The sequence below is a fragment of the Poeciliopsis prolifica genome, unplaced genomic scaffold, assembly GCF_027474105.1.
Source record: "Poeciliopsis prolifica strain line A6 unplaced genomic scaffold, Auburn_PproV2 SCAFFOLD010, whole genome shotgun sequence".
Lineage (NCBI taxonomy): Eukaryota > Metazoa > Chordata > Actinopteri > Cyprinodontiformes > Poeciliidae > Poeciliopsis > Poeciliopsis prolifica.
This window is the reverse complement of record NW_026562385.1, coordinates 232,068-254,584: the sequence shown is the minus strand read 5'-3', so window position 1 is coordinate 254,584 and position 22,517 is coordinate 232,068. Positions and strand designations below refer to the sequence as shown.

At 41.2% G+C, this 22,517-nt stretch overlaps 1 protein-coding gene across 1 annotated transcript; it reads right to left on the bottom strand.

Annotated features, from left to right (window-relative positions):
- Window positions 1–623: 623 nt before the first annotated feature.
- Window positions 624–18,213, bottom strand: s1pr2 (sphingosine-1-phosphate receptor 2). Its single transcript, XM_055035396.1, has 2 exons — window positions 17,736–18,213; window positions 624–3,687 (listed from the first exon to the last, which is right to left on the bottom strand). Exon 2 carries the CDS (start codon window positions 3,548–3,550, stop codon window positions 2,435–2,437), a length of 1,116 nt encoding a protein of 371 aa, XP_054891371.1. The 5' UTR covers window positions 3,551–3,687; window positions 17,736–18,213; the 3' UTR covers window positions 624–2,434.
- Window positions 18,214–22,517: the final 4,304 nt, after the last annotated feature.

The window sequence follows — 22,517 nt, the reverse complement described above, 5'->3', positions numbered from 1 at the left end:
ATATAAACATTTTCTATTAAAACCTCACCTACAGGTTTCCAAATCTGGTCTAATATCTGTTAAGGCACTAAGACTTGGCAGGCAGCCCAGTAGCACAGCCTCCTGGGATTGATTCAGCCAATGTTCCCACCCAGGAATTCTGGATGTCTGACGGGAAACAGGCCCAACTCTCCCAAGGCCACTATAAGTCAGTCTCTCCCTTCACCCCAAAACTTCCCCCACGCCCCTAAAAAAAGCCTCCAGGGTGCTTTATGCTGTGCTTCGCAAAGACAAACCATCTCAAAAACAGACAGCTTTCTTCGCCACACCCCACTTCATCATTCCCGCTCTCTGCCCAGTTTCCCATCATTGCCCAGTCTTGCTTTAGCCTTTAAGCTACTGAATAATTTTATTAGGTAAGAAAGCCGTGATTAATGCCCACGCAGCATTTGCACGCACGATTCCAGGCTTTCAAGTTGAAGCGAGTGCTCCTCTGACCTTGTCAGAGCATGTTTGGATTTAATACTGCATTTTAAATACTTTGCAGATCTAGGCACAACAACAGAACGTCTCTGGGCCTGCAGAGAGGCCCCGGCTGCCTCTGAATTTCTTCACAGCCTGAAATGAAACTGAAGCACAAAGAATTTGTTTCAGTATGTCATTTATTTTATAAAACTGGAATGCATTTAACAAAAGGTTTATGTACCTCCATTAGTGTTTAGGATTGTACCAATTTAACACAGGCAGCGTGCTACAGAACACACAAAGCTATTGCACACAAGACATTTCATACCACACAGAAAATCATACATACTGTACAAAGACACGACATAATCACACATTGCTATTTATATTTATCATACAAAAACATTGACATACACTGAAATCATGTATACTAAAACACTGTTCCATCCAAAAGGGGTAAAAAGGGGGAATTTAAACATCATTGAAGCTGCCAAAGTGCTTTTAACCATTTCTACTTGGCTGTCTAAATGCAAATGTTACTCTTAAAAAGAAAAAAAAATACTAACGGAGAGGAGAAGTTTTCAATCTCTGCTTACAGGAAGATTAGTGTAACCCTGAACAACAGGAAATGGACAGTTGAAAACAGGACTTCCTAGATCTGGAGGAAGTTGCATGTTTTATGTCAAAGAATGAAGAAGCATTTCTCCCAGAAGGATAGATCCCTCCTGTGCGTTTGAAACCGGATCTTCTCCCTTCGTACAGAGGTGGCGAGAGGTCGGGTGGGGTCTTTGGAAAGATGAGTGGTGTTTACGCTTTTAGTTGCACAAAGCATATGGCCAGCGAGATAAACTGGGATGTTCACGATTAATTTCTTGTTCTTGGTGCAAGAAGATTTCACAGTGAGGGTGACCTACCCTGTTCGTCCCACTCTCTGCTCATCAGTGACTTGGCATTTCAAAATCCTGATCAATAATACTGTCTAGAACGGAGCTCGCGCTCCGACACTTCATTCATACATTCAGCCTTTTTTCCTCCCAGAAGAAGGCACAAGCAGAAGTTGGCACATGGCTGCTACATGGCTACAACACTGTCAGGGCAAAAATCAGTCTGAGAGCCGTTAACGAGTGAAATTTATCAGCACCAAATAACCTGACGTGCTTTCTGGTTCGGCCTTCCTCAGTGGAAACTACAAGGATTTAGAAAACAATGCAAGAGAGACACAGTTTAAGAGGGGACACGGAAGAAGAGGTGTTAGTGGTGGAAGCTGGACTATACAACACGAACGTTACACTTACAAATGCCTTACAATTTCATCATGCACTAAATAAAGCAGATTATGTACTTTTGTTGTGGTTATTCAATTTGGTTAAGCAAGGTTATATAGGGAATATTTTGTTGTTGTTTTTTGCTGAAAAATCACTCAGTGTGGTCTGGGTTACGTGGAGTGCTCATTGTTGCAAATTTCTTCCTCTTTTATAGAAAGGAGTGGTGGATTTCTACCTGTCTCTACAAAGATGAGTGATGCAGTCGAAGCTTACACAGGTCCATCTGAATGCTAACAGACAAAAGTGCAACTTTTGCATTGACACAGGTCAATCTAACTTGGATGTTATGCATGTTCTGTTGCTAATTTTGATTTTTGATATACATTTGCAAGTTTAAAGACAAAAAAAAATATGAAAATGGTTTCCTCCATATCTGCTGATAAATGTACCTAGCCACAAAGCTTTTTTCACATTTCTCAACTTTTTTTTTCATATATTGAATTGGTAGCCTCTAATAATGTTTTAACACCTGTTTCACAGCTGAACATTGAACAAGTCACACAGTTTTATGTGAAAAGCACTCTGCGTCATGTAATGTGTCCCAACAGACAGCTGGATCCCAACCGGTCCAGAAGTCCAGTCCCAGCACATGCTGGCTTCTCTGCTAACATCTGTCCGCCTCATCATCATGTCTCTCGGTTTCGTGCACACACACAGCCTTCAAGTCAGACACAGGTGGTACACGTTTGCATGATGGGTGTGGTCTGGTGTTCGAATTTGTTGGTGCAATGTTCCAGAGAGCTGGAGCTCTTCAGCTGGACCAGGCAGCGTTCGGACGGCCGGCCGCTCTGCAGCACACCCCAGCAGCACAGCAAACGCAGGAACTCCCTCCTCATGTCTTTGCTGCGCAGTACGTAGATCAGTGGGTTAAGCGCAGAGTTCAGAATGGCTAATCCAAAAAACTTATCTGCATCTTTGAGCACAGGGCAGTCTTGGATGTTGCAGAACGAATCCAGGAGCAGCAAGGTAAAAACTGGCAGCCAGCACATGATGAAGACACCCAGCACAATTGTCACTGTTTTCAAAAGCGAATATGCCTGGGAGTTAGTTGCTTCCTGGTGGCTGGACCGAACGATCAAATAGATCTTCACATAAAGGATGACGATGGAGAGCAGTATGAGGGTAAAAATGGAGACAACAAATAGTATGTATCTCTTAGAGTAGAGCGGCAGCACAGCTGAGCACTGAGGGAGGTTGTTGATGCAGTTCCATCCCAAGATGGGAAGCCCTCCGAGCAGAATCGAAGTGACCCAACAGGCTCCTATCAACAGAAACATACGACACGTTTTGTTGGAGCCGTACACTTTGACTTTGGTGATCGCAATAAAGCGCTCTATAGCTATCGCCAACAAGCTGAAGACAGAAGCAGCAAGGGCGATGAAGGCTGTGCCTTCTCTGATGAACCACTGCACAGGGCAGAGTTGTAAGGTCATTGACCCTGACAGGAATATATTGGCTATGTAGGCAGAGCCAGCCAGCAAGTCAGAAAATGCCAGGTTGCCAATGAAGAAGAACATGGCTGAGTGGAACTTCTTGTTGCGGAAGACAGAAAGTAAGACCAAAAGATTCTCGAGGATGATGATGATGCAGAGGACCACGAGGACAATCTTCAATTTAGAGAGCTGGGTTTTTTTATCATATTCTTGCTGTGTTTCATTCACGGTCCAGTTCTTAGCACAAGCATAGTAGTATACTATCAGGTTGTTGTTATAGTACTGATCGTACTTGTTCATCTTGTTGACCCAGAGGCAGACCCCAGTGGGTTTGCAGCAAAGATTCATTGAAACTGTGGAGTTGAGCAGAGTCTCAGGGGAATCAATTACTGCCTTTTTGGAAAGGACAGTAAAACAGCTGTGCAAGGGAGGAGAGTGGGGCTGCTTGTCCTACAGTCACGTCTCAGGAGCCATATGTGGGTCACCTGTAGATACACAGGAAGAGAGAACGCAGGAGTTAGTGTCAATGGAAATAAAAACAGTTATAAAAATAAACAGAGGAAGCAAACAGAAAGTTTAATGTAATAGTATCCAGATAACGTAGATTATTTAGAACTGTGAAAAAAAAAGAGGTTGAATGACAAAGACCAAAGTCAAACATTTTCTAGCAAACCACGACGAGGTCTACAATAAAGAAGTTTGCATTTTATCTTCCCAGCCAATCAAAAAAGACAAACGAAATGCACGTTGCACACGGAAACTCTACTCACACTTTGCATGCCGTCACAGCAATATACTCTCAAGGAAAATTCAAATCTTCACCAACGGAATAAGTCATTTACTTTTAACGGTGAACCTGCACAAGCAGATGTCATTTTCCAGGTGAAAGAATCCTCTGTGAGCGTTGAGACAAAAGGCCGCTCTCTCAGTCTGAAGGGGACATTCCTCTAACCCTGTCCGAGCACTCGGCTGTCAACACACCGCATTGTTGTGCGGAGTGAGCTATTCCACTCCAGTGAGCTACCTCTTGAAACTTCAGCACATCATGTGGATCAGCTAGCACTCCTCGCCCTGACCTGCCTAACCACCCACCTCCTCATCCACCTCCAGCCAGCTGGGAAAAGCCAGCAGCAAATCAAACAGATACCTGCCAAGAGGAAGTGGGGTCTTCTCCAACTTGCACAGAAACTGCTTGTTAAGACTTGACTGTGTTTTGCAGTATTACTTCCACTTTTGGATATTACTGGTGCAAAATAAAAAATAAGAAAAAAATTTGCTCGGGGCACTATTATGCCATGTTAATTTTTTTGCCAAATGAAGCACCTGTGGAAATCAGTTCAACTTAATTTGAGTTGAATTATGTTCCTGAAGCCAAAAAGACCTCTCCACCCACTGTCATGGTTTCCCATTAGTCTTTTATAGGAGCAGCCTCCACACAAATGTAAGAAAATAAAAAAATTAAACAGATGGATGCTTCACAACTGAGCACAAAGAGTAGTTGGAGGCTCTGGAAATCTAATTAGAGGTGAAGCTGGTGTCTTAAACCTGTCAAAAGTAACACGATCCCTCTACAGACCAGCTCCCAGGGTAATTCAAGACTGATGATTCCTTCCACCGCCTGCATTTGTTCTCCTGGACGGCTGCAGCTATTTTTTATTTTTTCTAAAGAAATGGATGGAAACTACGCCTGCTCTGCCTCACTCTTCTGCTGGGCTTAGAGTCAGAACCTGGGAGGGTGGGAGATAAAGACAGAACGGGACAAAGGCAGACGGGGATCAGGCATGTGGAACGGCATCTGGACACAAAGGCAAGAATCTGAGATGCCACTGTGACGTACACATTCGCAGAGAAAAATCAACTCAGTGCAAACTTGTACAAAAGTACAAAAATATTCCTCCCCACACAAAGTTAATAGTGACACCCTGATATCACTGAGGTGGAATATTTCCCTGCTTACAGGTAGGTTAAGCAAACAGCTGTTTCTGGCTGCCAGTTAGCACTAGAACAGTGATTTCTCAAGAAAGAACAACGAACAATAGACGCCTTCACCATGGACAGCAGCAGCCTTCCGTCTTCATAGCGGAGCAGCACACATACATTTGGCTGCTGACACTGTATCATAACAGGAATATATTCGCGGTCGAGCACTCTGTTATCGAACTGCCATCTCAGGAGGCCTGTCTTCTCCTCATCCTTTTCAGCTCCATTTATAGACATAAATGCGAGACTTGAGCTTAGGCACATGTGCCTACTGCAGCAGGGTAATTACATTAGGTTGCATTATTGGAGGATAATGATTTTATTCATGCTGCATCTCCATGGATCTCTGTCTGCTAAAAAAGCCACAGGGTTTTCTTTGTTTCTTCTTGGTCTGATTTTTGCAGGACAAGTTGTGTCTCTCCATCTGCTGTGTGTGGACAACTCAAGGTCCTCTTGTCACTGTGGAGTCTTTGCCGTCTGTCAGTAAGGGATTTGGCTGCATGTAGAGAAACCTGACAGGCTGGTTTGCTTACAACACTGTTTTGTATTTGACCCAGCCCTTCTACCTGCCATGTGCCATTTGAAGGATTTCCCTTGGTTATTGGTCAGTCACACAACAGACTCCCGGCAATGTAAACCAACCCCCATCCACGCCCCACTCCTTCCCATAAGCCTTTGTTAAAATTGTGCCCCACGTTCAACCCAGACACTTCCAGACAAAACTTGTCAAAAATCCTGTCATGCTGTTCTTGACAAGCAGAGAACAGAAAGAACTTCAAGAAAATTAGCTTCAGTGGTTCAGCGAAGCCGTCCAAGTAAGACAAGAGTTGTTGTTTTTTTAGTCGTGAAGACGCTTTCGCTTTTTTGTTCCACATTTTCAGATTTTCAGATATGTTTCAGAAGCATACAGATATTAGATAAGAAAGTAATACAAGCAGTTTTCAAATTGTGATTTAATTTAATCATAGAAAAACAAAAAAACTACCCAAACCAACATATGTGACAGAAATTACTATCCTGTTATCCTAATAACTGGGTGTGTCAGCTATCCGACAGCAGCAACTGCCATCCGACGTTTGCAATTATTGCCAATAAGTCTTAGAAATGAAGAACTTTGGCCCCCTCTTCTTGCAGCACTGTCTTAAGCAAACTTAACGGTCTTCAAGCACAAACAAAAGGTGTAATATCATGCCGCTAAATCTCATCGAGATTAAAACTTTTTTTTTGCTATTCGGAGGTGGACTTAATCGTGTGCTTTGGATCACTGATCTGCAGCAAAACCTAAGTGTGTTTTGGGCCTAAGACAATAGCCAGACATTCTCCTTCAAGATTTTTCTGAAAGTGAGCAGTATTCATTGAGCCAGTTAAATCAGAAAAGTGACAAGCAGGCTCCACATTTTCTCCATTTGCAGATGATACGTTTTAAAGATATTGTACGCTACTTTGTGCCACCAGATAGGTTTTATTTAAGTGTTCGTTTAAGTCAAAATATCAAGCAGCAATCAGCCCTGAGTGTGACAACTGAAACTGGACTTTTGCGCTTCATGACAGTTTATTTATGATTGACCATAAGGTACCAAAGGGGGTTAATTATTCACACAGGGTTAGATTTATTTGTTTGCACTGCCTTTTTCAACTATTCATATTAAATAAGTGCAAATAAATATTTACTCATCAAATCATTGAATGCTATCAGAATTCAATTTGGTGATCCTAAATATGTAAATGAAAAAATAAATAAAAATTTTACTTAGCAGTTTATATAATTAAACTATATATTGCAATACTAGGGTTACACTTTAGAAATGCAAAGTATGAAGAGGTAGGAAGTACAAGTTTATAGTAGTACAAGAATTTTAAGTCCAACATTATTTATGTAAAAAGCAGAGCATCACTGGTGTGTCCTGCATTGTTATACAGCTGAAGATATAGTTGGGCTACAAAATTCAACATCCTGCCTGAATTTAACAGCAAGACCGACAGAAGTTTTGTAGGAGGTGATAAAAAGAAACATCCTGAGAGCAAAGATTTAAATCAAGTGCCAGAAGTAAAAGGAAGTCAAAGAAGAGACAGGATATCCTTTTCAAAAACACAAAATCATAAAGCCAAGATTACATTTCACATGTGAGAAAAACTCCCACAAACTCATGCCACCAAATGGTTGGTGATGCAGCTCTGCCCACATTTCAACACCACATATCACAGCTGCGCTTGGCAGAATTTCACACAGAATTTTTTTTTTAAAAAGCCATGCTAACGATGAAGCAAAAGGTTTGCGCTTGAAAGATGACTCTTGCTGCCTGATAATCCTATCAGGAGACAGGCCTCCCTCCATCAACATGGGACTGAAGACTCCACAAAAGCCCTCTGGTGATTTCACCAGAAACACCGGATAAGCCCCAATTAGCAGACTGCCTAGCTCTCTAAAATACAAAGCAACACCACATCATTACATCGCCTGCAAGCCGTGGCTCCGCACTTCAACCTCACTCCACTTTCTCCTGGTGTAAAAGATCTTGGATCAACTAGGCTCCTTACCATCTCACAATCTGCAGCATCCGTCTTTGATAAGACACAAAAAGCTGAAATTTAGACAGTTTGTATTTGCATCTTATCTTGTTTGCATTCAAATGTTTTCACAGGCTGTTTAGTCAGATGAGTCACGAACACTTGCGCTGCAGTTCAGCAGTTTGTGGTCTGAAACGTAAATGCAACGTATCTTCTCCCATCTGCCCTTCATCCTCCCTGCACACAAGCCACTGTAGTAATAACAAACACAACCAATCCAGCTTCTGGTGCTTCTGTAAAGGATGTGTGTTTAGACTTTATAAGGAATGTTTTTTTTTAATGCTAGGATTATTATAAAAGGGTATTAATTACGGTTGGAGCCTATTTAGCTTCAGTGGTTTAATGACTTCCTTTGCCAAGAGACATCAGGTTGAAAGACGCTTAATCAGCCTTTTGTTTAATAAACAGAAATTAAATAACCCACAATGATCACAGAGAACCATACTACTGCGATCAGTTTTTTCCTTCTCAGTTTCACAGCTTTTAAGAGAAAGGCTCATCTTATCTGTAAAAGAACTATGTGCAAGTGCAAGAATAAGCAACCTACATGTTCCTTCACTTTTTTATTTACTAGATTCTTCTACTGATTCCTAAACCTTTTAGTGTTTCTCTGACATGGTTTAATACATTTCAACCAAGAATTAAACCAAATGTGTACAATTTAATCCAGATATTTGCACATTCCAGATAAAAAGACACAAAACATTTTTCCCTAAATGTCTGACATTGACTCCTGTTTTAGGTGTTTAGATCACATTTGCTAAAAGCCCCAAAATGGGTCGTACTGTTTTTTTTATTTTTTTGTAAATGCACCTATGCAAAATATTGCTGCCACCTTACTTTACAGTTTAGATGAAAGTACTCAGGATTACAAACATCTCTTTTTTACTCCAAATTTATTGTAAAATTTATTATTATACTCAAACAGTTTGATTTCAGCTATCACACAAAAGGAAACATCCCAAAGATAGTGAATTTGTGAACTTCAATCTTTTTCTGATGCCTTTGGACAAATGGCCTCTTCCTCTCTGAGTGGCCATTCAGCTTAAAGGACTCATTTCGCTGTGGATACTGACACTGTATCATTAGCTTCAGCCAACACCTTCACAAAATCTTTTGCTTTTCTTCTGGGGTTGAGATGCACATTTTACACCAAAACATTTTTAAAACAGAGAACCAGGCTCTTTTCCTGAATGACAGAGAGACCAGACCGAGACCAAACCTCTATTCCGGTCGTTTGGTCTCCACTAGAGTTTGCTTGACTGTGATCTCAAATGCACTAAAGGTCCAGACTAATGGGGGAAATGAACTCAGGTTTGTTTAAAGTGGACTGAATGTTATGCTTAAATACACCCTTATTTGCTTAAATAAATGACCAAGGCTCTTTTATTGTTTTACTTAAGCACCAAGCAGAGTTGCTGAAGTACGCCGTTTTATATTATGTTGAATTTCCTTTAAAGGAAGCAGGTATTTCTTAATTTAAGTTAAATGTTGCAAATTAACCTTTCAGAAGATAAACCCCACTATCCGGCTTTTTTGTTATTTTAAAACAGCGTCATAGTCATAAATTTGTAAAGTGATAAAGCAAAATCATATTATTCTGGCATCTATAACTACAGACATTCTGCCAACCCGAGAAAGGCAGTACAAAGATTTTATTTTATACAATGTATGCAAATACCTGACTTCCATTCTAAATTTCAGGACGCACAGAGCGAGGCAGAAAAAGTCTCCTGAAAGGAAAATTCCATGTAATATGTACAGTAGTCACAAATTTCCCCCAGTCAAGTGTTGACATGTCTATCTCTCTCTCACACACGCACACACATACGAGAAGGAAACACAGCCATTCCCACTACAAAGTTTCACCACAACTCCCACATTTCAAAAGAAGTTCCTTAAGTGATACGTGCATGCGTGATTTGTCTCTGCGCCCACTTCTGATTCATAAACGGTGTCATGATGATGTTTGCGTTCCTGTCTCCACCTCGGAGTGGCCAGCCCTCCTGTGCGGCACTCAGAAGACCCCCAGAGGCATGCTTTTGTATTTTTATCGAGCTGAACTGTGTAGTCATAAAGTGACACCAGGAAACACAGTGGCCATATACGATGCCTGCAGCAATTCTCTGCTGTGTTATCAATCACTGGACCCCAAGCCTCCATCTGTGTGTGATAATGTTTTTACATAAGCACAGTCAAACTATTGACTGTTCACCAGAATTTATTCATTTTTCCAGCCTGCCTCCAACTGCTGTTGGGAGGAGGTGGATTTGGGTCGCTGCTGACATGACATGACTGAACTTTAATCTGGCCCTTCAAATGACTCTGACACCACGCATCTCTTCAGCTGGGGAAATATGTCACCTATGAAATCAGCAAAAGGAAGCAGTAGAGTCAGAATCTATAGTTTTCTCTGTTTTGGTGTTACAACGCAGTAGAGTCAAAGCAAAACAAAGATGATTATCCTGCACCTCTGTTGTTGCATTAAAATCAAGCAGAAATTCTCACTCGAGTGCAGAGTAAATGTCACTTTACCCACAGTAGAAATGCCTTCAAGTCCTCAAAACTATTGAAACATGTTTGTATCTCTAGATGTCATCAAAAGAAGGGTTGAAAGCTGTTGTCAGCAGCAGAGCTGTGAGTGTGACCTCTGCTCCACTCATCTGGACACCTTCTCAGCGTTTACCAATCTGTTTCAGACGTCGAGACAGTAAAACTGGAGAGAGAGACAGGGAGTCTCACACATTTTAGCAGCGATTTCCTGTGCAATGCGTGTGTGCAAAAGAAGAAGCAAGAGGATAAAAGGATAGGAAGTTTTTTTTTTTAAAGGTCACAAGAGACAAGCCAAAAGTGAAGGAGAAGTGTAATCTAGAAGAAGGCTACGTGTGTTCAAAGGTGTAAAATATGAGATGGGGTTTTGCAAAATCTCACCATTTCGTCGTTAGAGAGGAACCTCAATTCAGAGAGCAGCTAATTTATGACATACATACAACAAAGAAGAGACTGTCCCTCACCAGACAGGTTCAAAACACATCCCTAATTTTAAATAGAGAAGTATGCATTTAAAAACTATATCAATATCATAGCTGCATCAGGGCCTTTTGAACAAGAGTGAAGCTCTTCCTCTTTTTGTGTGAAATTTAACTGTTCCCCATTGTGTATTTTACCATTTGTTTGTGTCAAATGTTTAATTTTAGCCACACACGCCAATGCATTCCCCTCTCTGTTATTGTCCTCTTCCATGAACATTCAAGCTTCACAAACACTGCATATAATCTACAAGACATCGGGGCAGTGTGTGTCCCCAATACGTGGGGTTTCGTCATATAATTAGGGATTACCCTTTCGCTCGTCAAACTCTTGACAGTTTGAGCACAACCGCTTCTGAGGCACCCAATCTGTCAGTCTGGAGTAAAAATATCCATATTTATTATTGCTTTTTGTTTTAATTCTTACATTCAGAGTTACTTGATTTTTTTCCTGTTGCTCTACGGGCAATGCTTTACTTATTGCAACTTGCGACAGTGAGAGGCCATAAAAACAAAGAGCTGTGTATAGAAGGGCATCATGTAGCCTGAGGAACCATAACCCCCCCTTTTCCTAGTCTGTTCACTCTTCCCAGATGGGGAATTAGTACAGTCACCCATAGACCATTTCTGTCAACTTCAGGCTGCTCTCCAAATCATTCATGTTCTTAAATTGCTCTAATTTGCATATTTCTACTTCATACTGAACCCTGATTTCCAAAGCCACATCATCTTTAGCCCAACACCCACTCTTGAAACTTGCCTCAGAGATCAAAAGACGGCGGCCTTAGAGAAGTGATTAAATGCACATTACCACAGATTTATTTAGCACACATTTGAAAGAGATATGTTCTGAAAGCCCTTTTATCAAAGTCTTCATGACAGCCGGCAGTTCTCAGTTTAGGAGCTTTGCTTCATGAAACAATATTTTCCCACCCAACTCAAATATGAACTGTGATGTTGTTGTTCACTAGTGCATTTCCTTTACTGACAGGATGTGATCTCAGGTGTTTAGCTGTCCTGGGGTTTTCACCACATTTGCTATGCAGAATTTTTGTTTGCATCTGGGACATAGGTAGACCTTACGTAAGAAGTGCTGATGCAAGGTAGTTAGGGTTGCATGTTTGAAAGGGGGGCTAGTGTTAACCACACTCTTAATGTTTGGACCCGGGTGTCAGATGTGCAAAAGATCAGTTCGCATCCACTTTGCACAGTTCCTTTTTTGGGTAGATCGGTTGCAGAAAAAGATGGTATGTCAGGTGTATGTGAAGCTCAACGGCATGTGAGGGGACTGAATTGTGCTTGATCTGAGTTTCACTCACCCTGAACCTCTTACACCTTTCGGTATTATTCTCTTTATATTTGGATCTCTCCTAATGAAAGGTTTTCACGTTCCTTGGGCGTCTTTGTTTCAGCTCTCTGCTCATTTTCTACTGTGTACATAGACCTGGAGCTCCACCCATTCTCAAGTTCTCTTGCTTTGTTGGGAAAGCTGTAAGAGGCCTGATTATTTGTTGCATTGCGAGCTATGACAATGTACGTTGAAGAGTGTGTATTTTGCAAGTCCTTAGGGTTGTTCATTAAACTGATTTTGCACTGATTAAACAACCCAGGAATAGGAAAACATCATAAATAATATTGGAGTGCAATCTGATGGAAAATTATAAAAATTCACAAAGGCTAGCACATGAAATCACAGTGTATCCCTGACTGCATTTACTTGAGGGCCAGCAGTATTAATCTTACTTGATGGAGCCCTCAGTCTTTCCTTTCCTTTTCATTGGCTGTTATATAAAACACATTTTGAGACTCCTCTGGCAAACAAAGATCCATTAAACAAAATCCTGTTTTAGTGGAAAAAAAACACAGTTGCCTGGAGAGGGAACATTGTAATGTCCACACACTCTACAGTTGTTACCCAGAACTTTAGGGATTGTTTTCTGTTTTCTCTATAGAAGGGAATTCATTTACCTAACATAAGAAAACTGGTTCTGTAAAGATTAGCTATACAGAATATACCCAAAAAATAGGAATCAAGTGATCTGTCCATAAAGTTTTTGCAAGTATTGTTTTGTTATTTAACTTTTGGCTTTTTGTGGGATTTTTTATAACCTGGGAAAAAGACAAGTTTTTACAAACAAATTATGTAAGAATTTAGGTTCCTTCTTGTTCGCAAAAAGGCTGCACTTTGGTTTTATACCACAAATCGGGTAATTTCCTGTACTCTTCTATAAAGACAAACAAAAATATCTACATAAGTGTTTGCTTTATTCAAGAATGCATAAGGAACATTCATTTTGAAGCAATTTGATTTTATCAATATATTTCTGTATTTAAAAAATGGATAATTAAATTGTTGATTGATTTGGTCAGTTAATAAAATCACTGAAAAATGGTCAATGAGGTTGTTTCAGAATTAAAAAAATAAATCCTAAATACATTCAAAACCCTTTGGAGTTGTTTTTACGTATGAACAACAAAGTTTACAAACTCGGAGTCATTTCAGCAGAATGCTGATATACAGTTGCATGTCTGTTTTTGCAGATTTTTCTGTCCATCGGTGTGATCTATACATTTGCCCTTAGGTGGTTTCAAGTGAAAATCAGTGTGAAGTCAGCAGCATAACCATCTTTACCAGTGTTAGAAAATGCTGAGATTAAGTTTTGGTTCTGCTACTCTTTTTGTCTCTAGGAAACATTAGTATTGTTCCCAAACAGCACACTCAACTGATAGCTTGGAGTGTGCTTTACGTTATATTGTTTCCTTTTAAATTTGCACAATTGAAAATAAAACTGTGCACCTTACTCATGCACATAAATGTTCTGCATCTGTGTAGGTTTAAAACAAGGCCGGATCCGTTCATTACACTTGTGGGCTGAGCAGCAAACACTATTACACTCCTAATACACATGTAAAGGAAAACCTCAACCTTTTGAAAGTTTTGCTGACAGTCAGAACTGAAAAGCTCATTTCAACATTCCTGCTCTTTGTGTCTGAGCAAATATTTTATCCACACTTTAGATCTATAAATAAGTTATAGACTTTTTTCCTGACCCTTTTGAGGGAAAATGAAAGTACAGCAATGCAAGAAGGCAAAAATGCAAAAGAAAAAGAAAATCAAGCATTGACAATAACAACAGGAGGTCAATGGTGCTTCAAGGTGGGCCCCAGATTAATTTCTACATAAAGCCTCTCGCAATCTTGAATTTGCTTAATATATATGATGGAGCGATGGTGCAGCATTTCCAAGGAAGACAAGGGCAATTCTCTTACTCTAAACTGCCTGACATGGCCCGTCTAAAGTTGAAGTGGTTGAGCCTTTGTCAGTTACACAAACTGGCTGCATTTCCACTGAAGCTGTCTTTTCAAAGAGAACTGTCTGGCCTCTGTTTTGACCCTCCTTGTGGGTGGCTGTTGGTAAATCTCCATCCAAAAGCCCAAGGCTTAACTTATAACAGCTATAACCAAAAACAACATGTCATTACTTTAGTGTAATTTTGAAGAATGTCAGATATTAGAAAATTTAATGACCAGAGGAGCTTACGGGGGATGAGAGGCAACACAAAATCTTAAGTTCCAGATAAAATAGACTGACTAGCTGTAGTGAAAGGCTGAATATCTGAGAAGATTGTTTCCAACATATTTTGGGCTCTCTGGAGGGTGGAGTTTTGGAGTAATCCTGTTGAGTTCTGCAGCTGTACAAACAATTTGACTGCACAACAAATATGTCCAACGGCGGAACAAAGATGTCAGAAGGAACATCATCGTAATGCGTACCTGGCCCGCAAAGCATCACTTAAGAGTGAACACCAAGAATGACCGAAAAAAATAAAAAATCAAGAAACCACGACATGACCACACTGATTAAGCCTGCTGCCAGAGCAGATGAGTTGTTCCCATCTAAGTCATAAATCACAGCACAACCCAAACACTGGCTGCAAAGTGCTGCTGATCCCATCAAAAGCCACATCACAAACCAGAAGCCCTGTTTTTAGTCGACTTGTCATTGTCCTTGCTGGAGGTATGTTTTTGTGTGCATCTAACTCTTGAGCAACGTCCCACAAGGAGAACTGCTTCTCAGATCAGCCTGTTTCTGTGCTTTCGTCCAACTGGCAGCTTTTTGGGATTGAGACTGGATCCAAGCCTGAAATGTGAGGAGGAGGGAAGTGTTATCCACCTGCAAGAAAGCATTAGGAAATCCTGGCATGCTGCTACAAGCATCAGTGCCTGACCATGGGGGGTCTTATGGTTTATCCAAGTGCTTTAAGTGGAAAAGGAATGTAACAGGACACTTTTACACTAATGAGTTCCTTTACTGGAAAAAGAATACCTTCATAGTAGCCAAAGGTCACCCCCTCCATCAAATATCAGTTTATCTAACTGTTTATGTAATAATCAGTTCAACCTTTACATCCAAGAAAGTTTGTTTAAAAAAGAAAGACAGATAAGGCCAGTGAGTGTTCCTCTATACTATACTACCTCCAACAAAGACTGAGCACCTCCTCCTCTCAGTTCTGTTTATGAAATGAAAAAACAAAGACCACCATATTAATAGCCCTCATTGGAGGCACTCCTCGCTGCTTGCTGTGAGTCAGACGGCTACATGCTGTCCGCTGTGTGTTGTGACTTGCGCTTCAGTAACTAGTGAACAGAAGGCGTTTTTTTTTTTTTTTTTGCCACACCCAAGGAAAGTGTTTTTCTTCTGAAGGGAGAACCAGTTAGAACTCTTAACACACAGAACCCAGATGGCCATCCAAAATCGCTATTAATATCACCGCACAGACCTCTCAAATAGCTATGAACATGTACATTGACTGCTGGTGTTTTCTGTTCGCAAAAAGGCTGACACTTCTTGCAGTGGTTTGACACTGGTTTTATTTAATCAGGTAAAAAAAAAAAAAAATAAGGCCAGCTGTTGTATGTGGCTCCGTGCCATGCAGTCGTCTTTCAGAGTCAAGGCTCATATGAGTCGACAGAAGACAACAAAAGAAAAGTCAGGCTCCCAAAGGAAAAGCCTTCTCCTTGCTTCCTATAAATGGACCACTCCCAGGCCCGGGCTGAAATGTGAGCGTCCTTCAGGGACGGACACCACACACCCAAAATCCATCCCGCCTTCAACCTCCTTGTGATATGGTTCAATAAAAAAAAAAAAAAAAAAAAAAACGTCCCACAATTCTAAGTTCCCACCACTCAAATACCATTAATTTATTTATCCGTGCATGCACTTATACATCTATTTATTGATTCAACTCATCTATTTGTCTTAATTTCTCACGCTAACCCTTAGCAGTTCCCCTGAGAGAGCTCAAATTACAGCAGTCATCTTCTAGAGGAATACAGAGCCATGGAGCAGAGTGAGCTGGGCCAACAGCACATAGATCCTGAACTCTGAGGTGACGACCTGCTGATGTGAGTCAACAACCCGGCTCTGCAGAGCCCAATTTAGTGATTCGTGTCATCAACAGGCTGCCATGAGGTGAGAAGTTGTGGTCAAACTCTTGAAGCTTTTCACAGCGCCCTCCAGAGACGGTGCCAGAGAGGGTGCAGGGCGAGTGTTGAAAAACCCGACAGCGGTCAGGTTCGGTGGGGTGGCGGGTGCTTTACTCGCCCAGTGAGCCATGTGATCGCATAACGCAATAACGGCGAACATGTGGCCCGCGTCCATTTGCCCTGTCTCTAGTTGATCATGTCCATAGGAGGTCATGCATGCCCGAAACAAAGACAGCAGCCCTCGCTCAGCTGCAGCATCATTCAGTCTGCTGACAGTTCTTTCAACACTCTTATCTAAACTCTGCTGAAGGAGCTTCCTCTTCTCCCCTTATTCTCGATGCTATCACACTGATGCTTGCTTGACTTAAACACTCTTTTCAAGACCTCAGTGTGTTTGACTTGTTTTCCTTTTTGGCCCATTGCTGCAGCAGAGAGTTTAGACAGTGTGTTCGCAAGCCCAGGCAGATTCAGGCAGCTTGTCAATGAGCTCCACGCGGTGCAGAGTGAATCAGGTCGAGCACAGGGCTAGAGGTTGAAGGATGTGGGCCTTTTATCAGGACAATAAAACTCTAGTTCCTCTGTCTTATCATCTTATCACACCGTGACTTGAGGAATCTCCCAGGACGCCTTCTGGAGAGCTGACACCTGTGCATCCTTCATCGGCACAACGATCTTTAAAGGAAGACTTAAACTTGACCAAAAAGACAACTTTACATGACGAAATGTCTGCATAAAGAACTTGTGCAACGTTCATTTCTGCTGACAAACTGTGTCCTGTGAAGTCGCTGCTTGCAAGAGTCTCTGAGCTGCAGCTCAAACCCCATGAGATTAACTCCTATACATGGGGATAATGGGAGCTTTTGTCTTATTAATACATCCTTTCAATACAATGCTCTCTTTAGAGTGACGGATGAACAAGCCTGAACAGCATCGGAGTGTAGGGTCAAAGGGTGGAGGAGGAGGGGGCGCAGCAGGCTGCGCTGCGGCTCCAAGGAGATGTGAGTCTGCGAGGCCCCTAAACAAACCCCACAGCAAATGATGCAGCAGGCATAGGACGAACCTGTGAGTTGATATTTATCACTGCAGAGCGTGTTCACTAAAAAGAGCAGAACGTTTAACAATCTCAGCTGTCACGTGGGATCCGCTGCAGAGTTTGGAGCCGACGCGTAAAGATGTGACACTTACTGTGGGCGATCATGCTGTCATGAGTTCGTCACTGGAACATTTCGAGAGTTCGCCGAAAATTCAACTGTTCGCTAGATCATTACGCGCGTTTCGATTCACGGAAGCAATGCAAATCAGGGGTAGAGTTGCACGAGCGTGAAACGTTGCTGTGAATCGCAAAGTTCCACGAATCGATTCGATTAATCACATACGGGAAGCGCGGAACCTTTTGTTCGCGTGCTCCAGCACATGCTTTCTCAATGAACACAAATTATGTTTTTTTTTTAGAAGAGCGTATAACTTACCCCATGAGAAAGAGAGTATGGAACAACAAGGAGGAAAAAAACTGAGTCCAAATGTCCTCACACGTGTCCCCAAAAAATGTAAAGGAAACAACCTGAAAAAGTGGAAACGCTGCGCTGTTTTCCTCCGCTCTGGGGTCGGGAACCAACGTGACTATCAAAACTGTAGTGGACGACTAGACAGCATGTCTTGTCTAGTCTGTGGTAACTAAATCCATACCGGTCTGTGTTGTACCACAAAGTTCAGCCGACAGAGCGACGATTCCTTAAAAAAAACGGGAACTGATGAGAGCAGACGCAATAACTCAGACAGAGACTGAGAAGAGGGAAAATAGAAAAAAAAAAATCACACTTTCTCTTTTGTCCTTCCTAATCCAGCAGTCGGTCTGACTGTCCTGCTGCTCGCTGGTAACAACAGCTCTCCGGGGCTGAGGAGCTTCTGGGAGGCGCACACACAATGGACTGCGCTCTCACACCCACACGGCACAGACACGGCGTGGGGTGTGTGGAAACGTCATAAGCCGCGAGATGAGAAAAGTAACGGCGCAGTTTTGGAATTAATATGGAAAATAAACCTATTTCTGGGGATTTTTTTTCTTCTTTTACCACTTTGTAGCATACTGAATGAAATCCAGATGTTCCACCTCCCCCTCACTTCTCTTTTCTCCTCAAACTGAAGCACAAGTACAACTGCTGGTGCTTTACCGCAGAGAGAGAAAAAAGTTTTGATATGAATCAATTGTCTTCATTTTTGCTAGATGTAACTGAGATTAAAATAAAAAAAAAGAATTTTACTGTCTCCGATCAGAAATGGACAATTTGATTGGATCGTTTCACATAAATGCATCAGACCGGTTGCTCTTGTAAAGTACTTCCTGATGGTATTTGTGGTGACCCAATTGATTCACGGTGTCCAATTAATTTGAAATTTGATGTACTAGAAACTTATAAAAGAGAAGTGTTACGGTACATTTTTTTTACAATTTTTCTCCGAAGATAGAAGTTAGATCAAACCCAGTTTACCCAGATTCCAGTTTAGCGGAAACCCTGTTGAATTTGTGTGTGTGTGCTTTTTTTCCTGTTTTTTTTTTTTTTTTTTTTTTTTTTTTTTAATTTTCATTGAAATATGATTAATAACAACCTTGTCCGTAAACCACACGTGTCAAAGTCAAGGCCTGGGGGCCAAATGTGGCCCGCCATGACTTTTTATGTGGCCCTCTAAAGTCAAACAAGACATCTAAATGGACCCTTTTAAATAACATTTATGTTACTTAAACATTGTTCTGTTAATGAAATTGAATCAGTTTTTTTTACCTGTGCTGCCAAATTACATCATTGTGGAAAGACGTTCAATATGATTTAAGAAGTGCTGAAGGCAGAAGTAGCTATTTATTCATATTTTATAATTTTGTCAGAATGTGTTTTATCAACACATTCTGCCACAACCAGCCATTTGAGGACATTTATCTTGATGTCGCCCAAAATGTAAATGTATTTGACATCCCTACTGTAAACTGTTGTTGCTTTTTTGACACAACCCTAAAAAACTAAAATGTTCTAAGCAATACATCTATGGAGACAGAGGTAATGTGGCGCGAGCTGGTGCTTGTTGTAAAATGTAGGAAACGCCTCGTGAGGATTACACATCACAGCTCATTGGCACTGCTTCTTTAAAAAGAAGTGCCATGGCAGTGATATGTATTTAATTTTATGTTCGGTGATTAAATATTTTCCAACTCTAGTTTGCATTGAATTTCTAACCCATTTTATGAGTTTAGGTGTAAAGGGGTCAGAGCATGTTAGTCACCTGGTCTGTGTCTGAGACTGCAGGTGTTGTCTGCAGAGAATGAGCTACTATTCAGCCTCCTCTGAGGAGGGTAATAATGTCTTCAGTCATTATCCTGAAAGTCATCCCTAGTGGCAGTGATGTCATGCGTCTGTGAAAGAAAGGGGCTTCTTAATGTTCTCATGATTCACTTAGATCGAAAAAACATCCCTCCTGACTTCTGTGCAAGAGGTACAGGTTTTCATCAGGGATTTCTTTGTGCCACATTGAGATTTATGAAATTTCCAAAATCAAGAATGAGGAAATTAGACAAATTTCCAAGTTATAAATACTTCCAAATAGCGAAAATGAAATTGTAAAATGAAAGGTTTGCGTGACAGTGGGTGACTTTCACATACTCTACAATTGACCACAAATTGGACAGGAAACAGATGGCACTTCTTCAAAATCCTTAGGTCTATAAATCTTGGTTTCCACTGTGAGTAATGTTAGGCCATGTGATGTCACAGTAAATTTGAAAGAAAAGTACATTTTTACTTAATCCGCCATACAGCTCACCTGCTAGCATGTTGTTGGAGGATCTCACTAGAACAAAACAGTTTGAAGATACGTTACATGCAGTAACAGTTTTAATTATTTTGGCCATCCATTCTTACAGCCAGCCCCACAGTCATTTTATAAGCAGTTGGTCTTTCTACAGAAAGAAAGCAGGCTCTGTGATCTAATTGCAGGAAGTTTTTATGAACTGCATTGCTCACTGTCCATGGCTTTACTATGGCACATTTTCAGGGGCTTGCTCAGCTAAAACTGCCCCATTGCCCCAGCTCTCTCTGGGCTTTCAGGGGAGGGGTCAAGAGACCTGACCTCACTTCCTGTTGGGGCTCCTCACAAACATTCCATTGTCTGTGAGAATGTGCGTGGGACTCGGGGGACTCTGCACATCTGGCAGCTGTTATTAGCAACCTCCTGTAGCCACCCCTTCATCCTTGATGAGCATTACTTCACATGCTAGACGACATGTGGCTCTTTACACTGTGGGATGGTACTGCTTTTATGAGTCTTGCCTGCTGAGCTGATGCTGATGTTGCATTTTAGTAAAGTAATTTGGACAATATAGTGGAGCTGTTAAATGAGGTTATAAAGGTGGAAGGGGAAAATGGTTGTCTAATTAACTTTAGTCCAGAACTGTACCTTGGTTTCTTTACAAATTAAACAGGAAACTGTAATGATTAATCCGCTGTGGGTCTTCTGGTAAGCAGGTTTTATGACAATAAATGCTGACATGGATGTTAAATACCAGCAAGCCTCGTCTCTTACAAAAGAACAAATTGTTTTTTGCAGAGCCACTCATTTGAATCTGCTCCCTGCATTCACCAAAACAAAGTATAATGTCACGTATTTTGAACCTTCATCTGAATTGTGGTCTGCCGACTTACGTTTGAACTCGATCGAAACGTGGTATTAAGCAGGTTTTATGCTGAAGACAGCTGTACTTCGACAGTGGAAGCACGCATCTCCTTACAGATCTGTGATCAAAGAACAACAGTTTTGAAAACGGCAAAGTGGTCTGAGAAGCTTCTGAGCGTTCCTCCTTTAAGACCCAGGATTACACTGGGGAAGTCATTAACAGCACATTCAAACTGTTCTCATGCTCTGAGTCGTGTGAGTTTGGGACTTTCCATCTTTTGTTTACCATTTTATCTACACCACATAAAGCTGAAGCACATATACAAGTGTGTTAATTATGGAATAAAAATAAATCCCTTAGGCTCCAATATGTCACACTGCGCACCTAATGTTTGTTTTTAGCTGCACCCATAAATGACTGATATGTTTGTGTGCCTGTGTGTCCACTAATCCTCACAGACAAGAAACACACGGGACTGTTTCGGCTACAAACAACCGATACGCACAGAAAGTGAAGCGTTGTGGAAACATCTACCCGCACTTTCTCTTCCAGATCAAAACAAACTTCCACAATTCTCTTTCTTTGCCCAGATTGTCATTCCAAAAAGAAGATCTATATTTTTGGTACTTCAAGTTTTTTGAAGGTCATGTGCATCAGAGTTTAGTCAGGACTGTGTGACCAAGATTTGCTAAATACAAAGAAGGAAATATGTCATGCTTCTTCATGATGGCATGTTGTTTTTATACTTTATTTTTCCTTGACAGAATAGTTTAATAAAAATACATCTAGGTGCACTTTTGCCTTCCTGAAAAAAGTTAGGCGGAAAGAAAGTATTGAAGACAGAGATGGGGGAGATTCTCCTGAGAGCTGCTCGGAGTCGGGCCGGCTTATGTTCCTCTGTGCTCTAAACACTGAGCTTAAGCTGCATGTCTCTGCTTCTCACAGCTTTAGAAGAAATCCAGCTGAGCTGTGTTTCTGTAAATAATCTAAAAATAAAACTGTCAATATGTATGTGTTAATATATTCAGCAAGGCACATGTTAAGGAAACCATTTTAACAACATGCCTCTCTGGTGGTGACATTTCACAGTTGCACCCACCTGCTGGGAATCCAACTTGTGCATTAGATGAACTTATTTGCACAGAAAACCTGGAAACTGTTTGTCTCACTTCTTCAAATGTCTGACTGACCTCTGTCTTTAAACATTAGTACTGGGTGTCTGTTGTTTTCCACTCTCCTGCTCCACTCAAGAAAAGCATTTTAGTGGCTAGCAAAGCGTGAGGCCCTTACGACTGCAGTGGGGGTTAAGGTGGTGACTTGTGGCTTCCTGCAGATTAACACTGTGTTTGCACAGTCTTACTAAAGTACCCCTTGAAAAACAAGTGTAAATCCACATCTTTTTAACAAGAATATTTTCATCCACTTTATGTCTATTTCCACAACGTAGAAGCAGTTGTGATGCAAAACCCCCGAAGTGATGCCAACCCTTTTTGGTTTGTGGTCCAACTGTCGTCACTGAGGTGAAAAACCCTCAGCAGAGCTGTATATATAACCTCTACATAAATGATAATACAAATTCTTCTTAGATTTC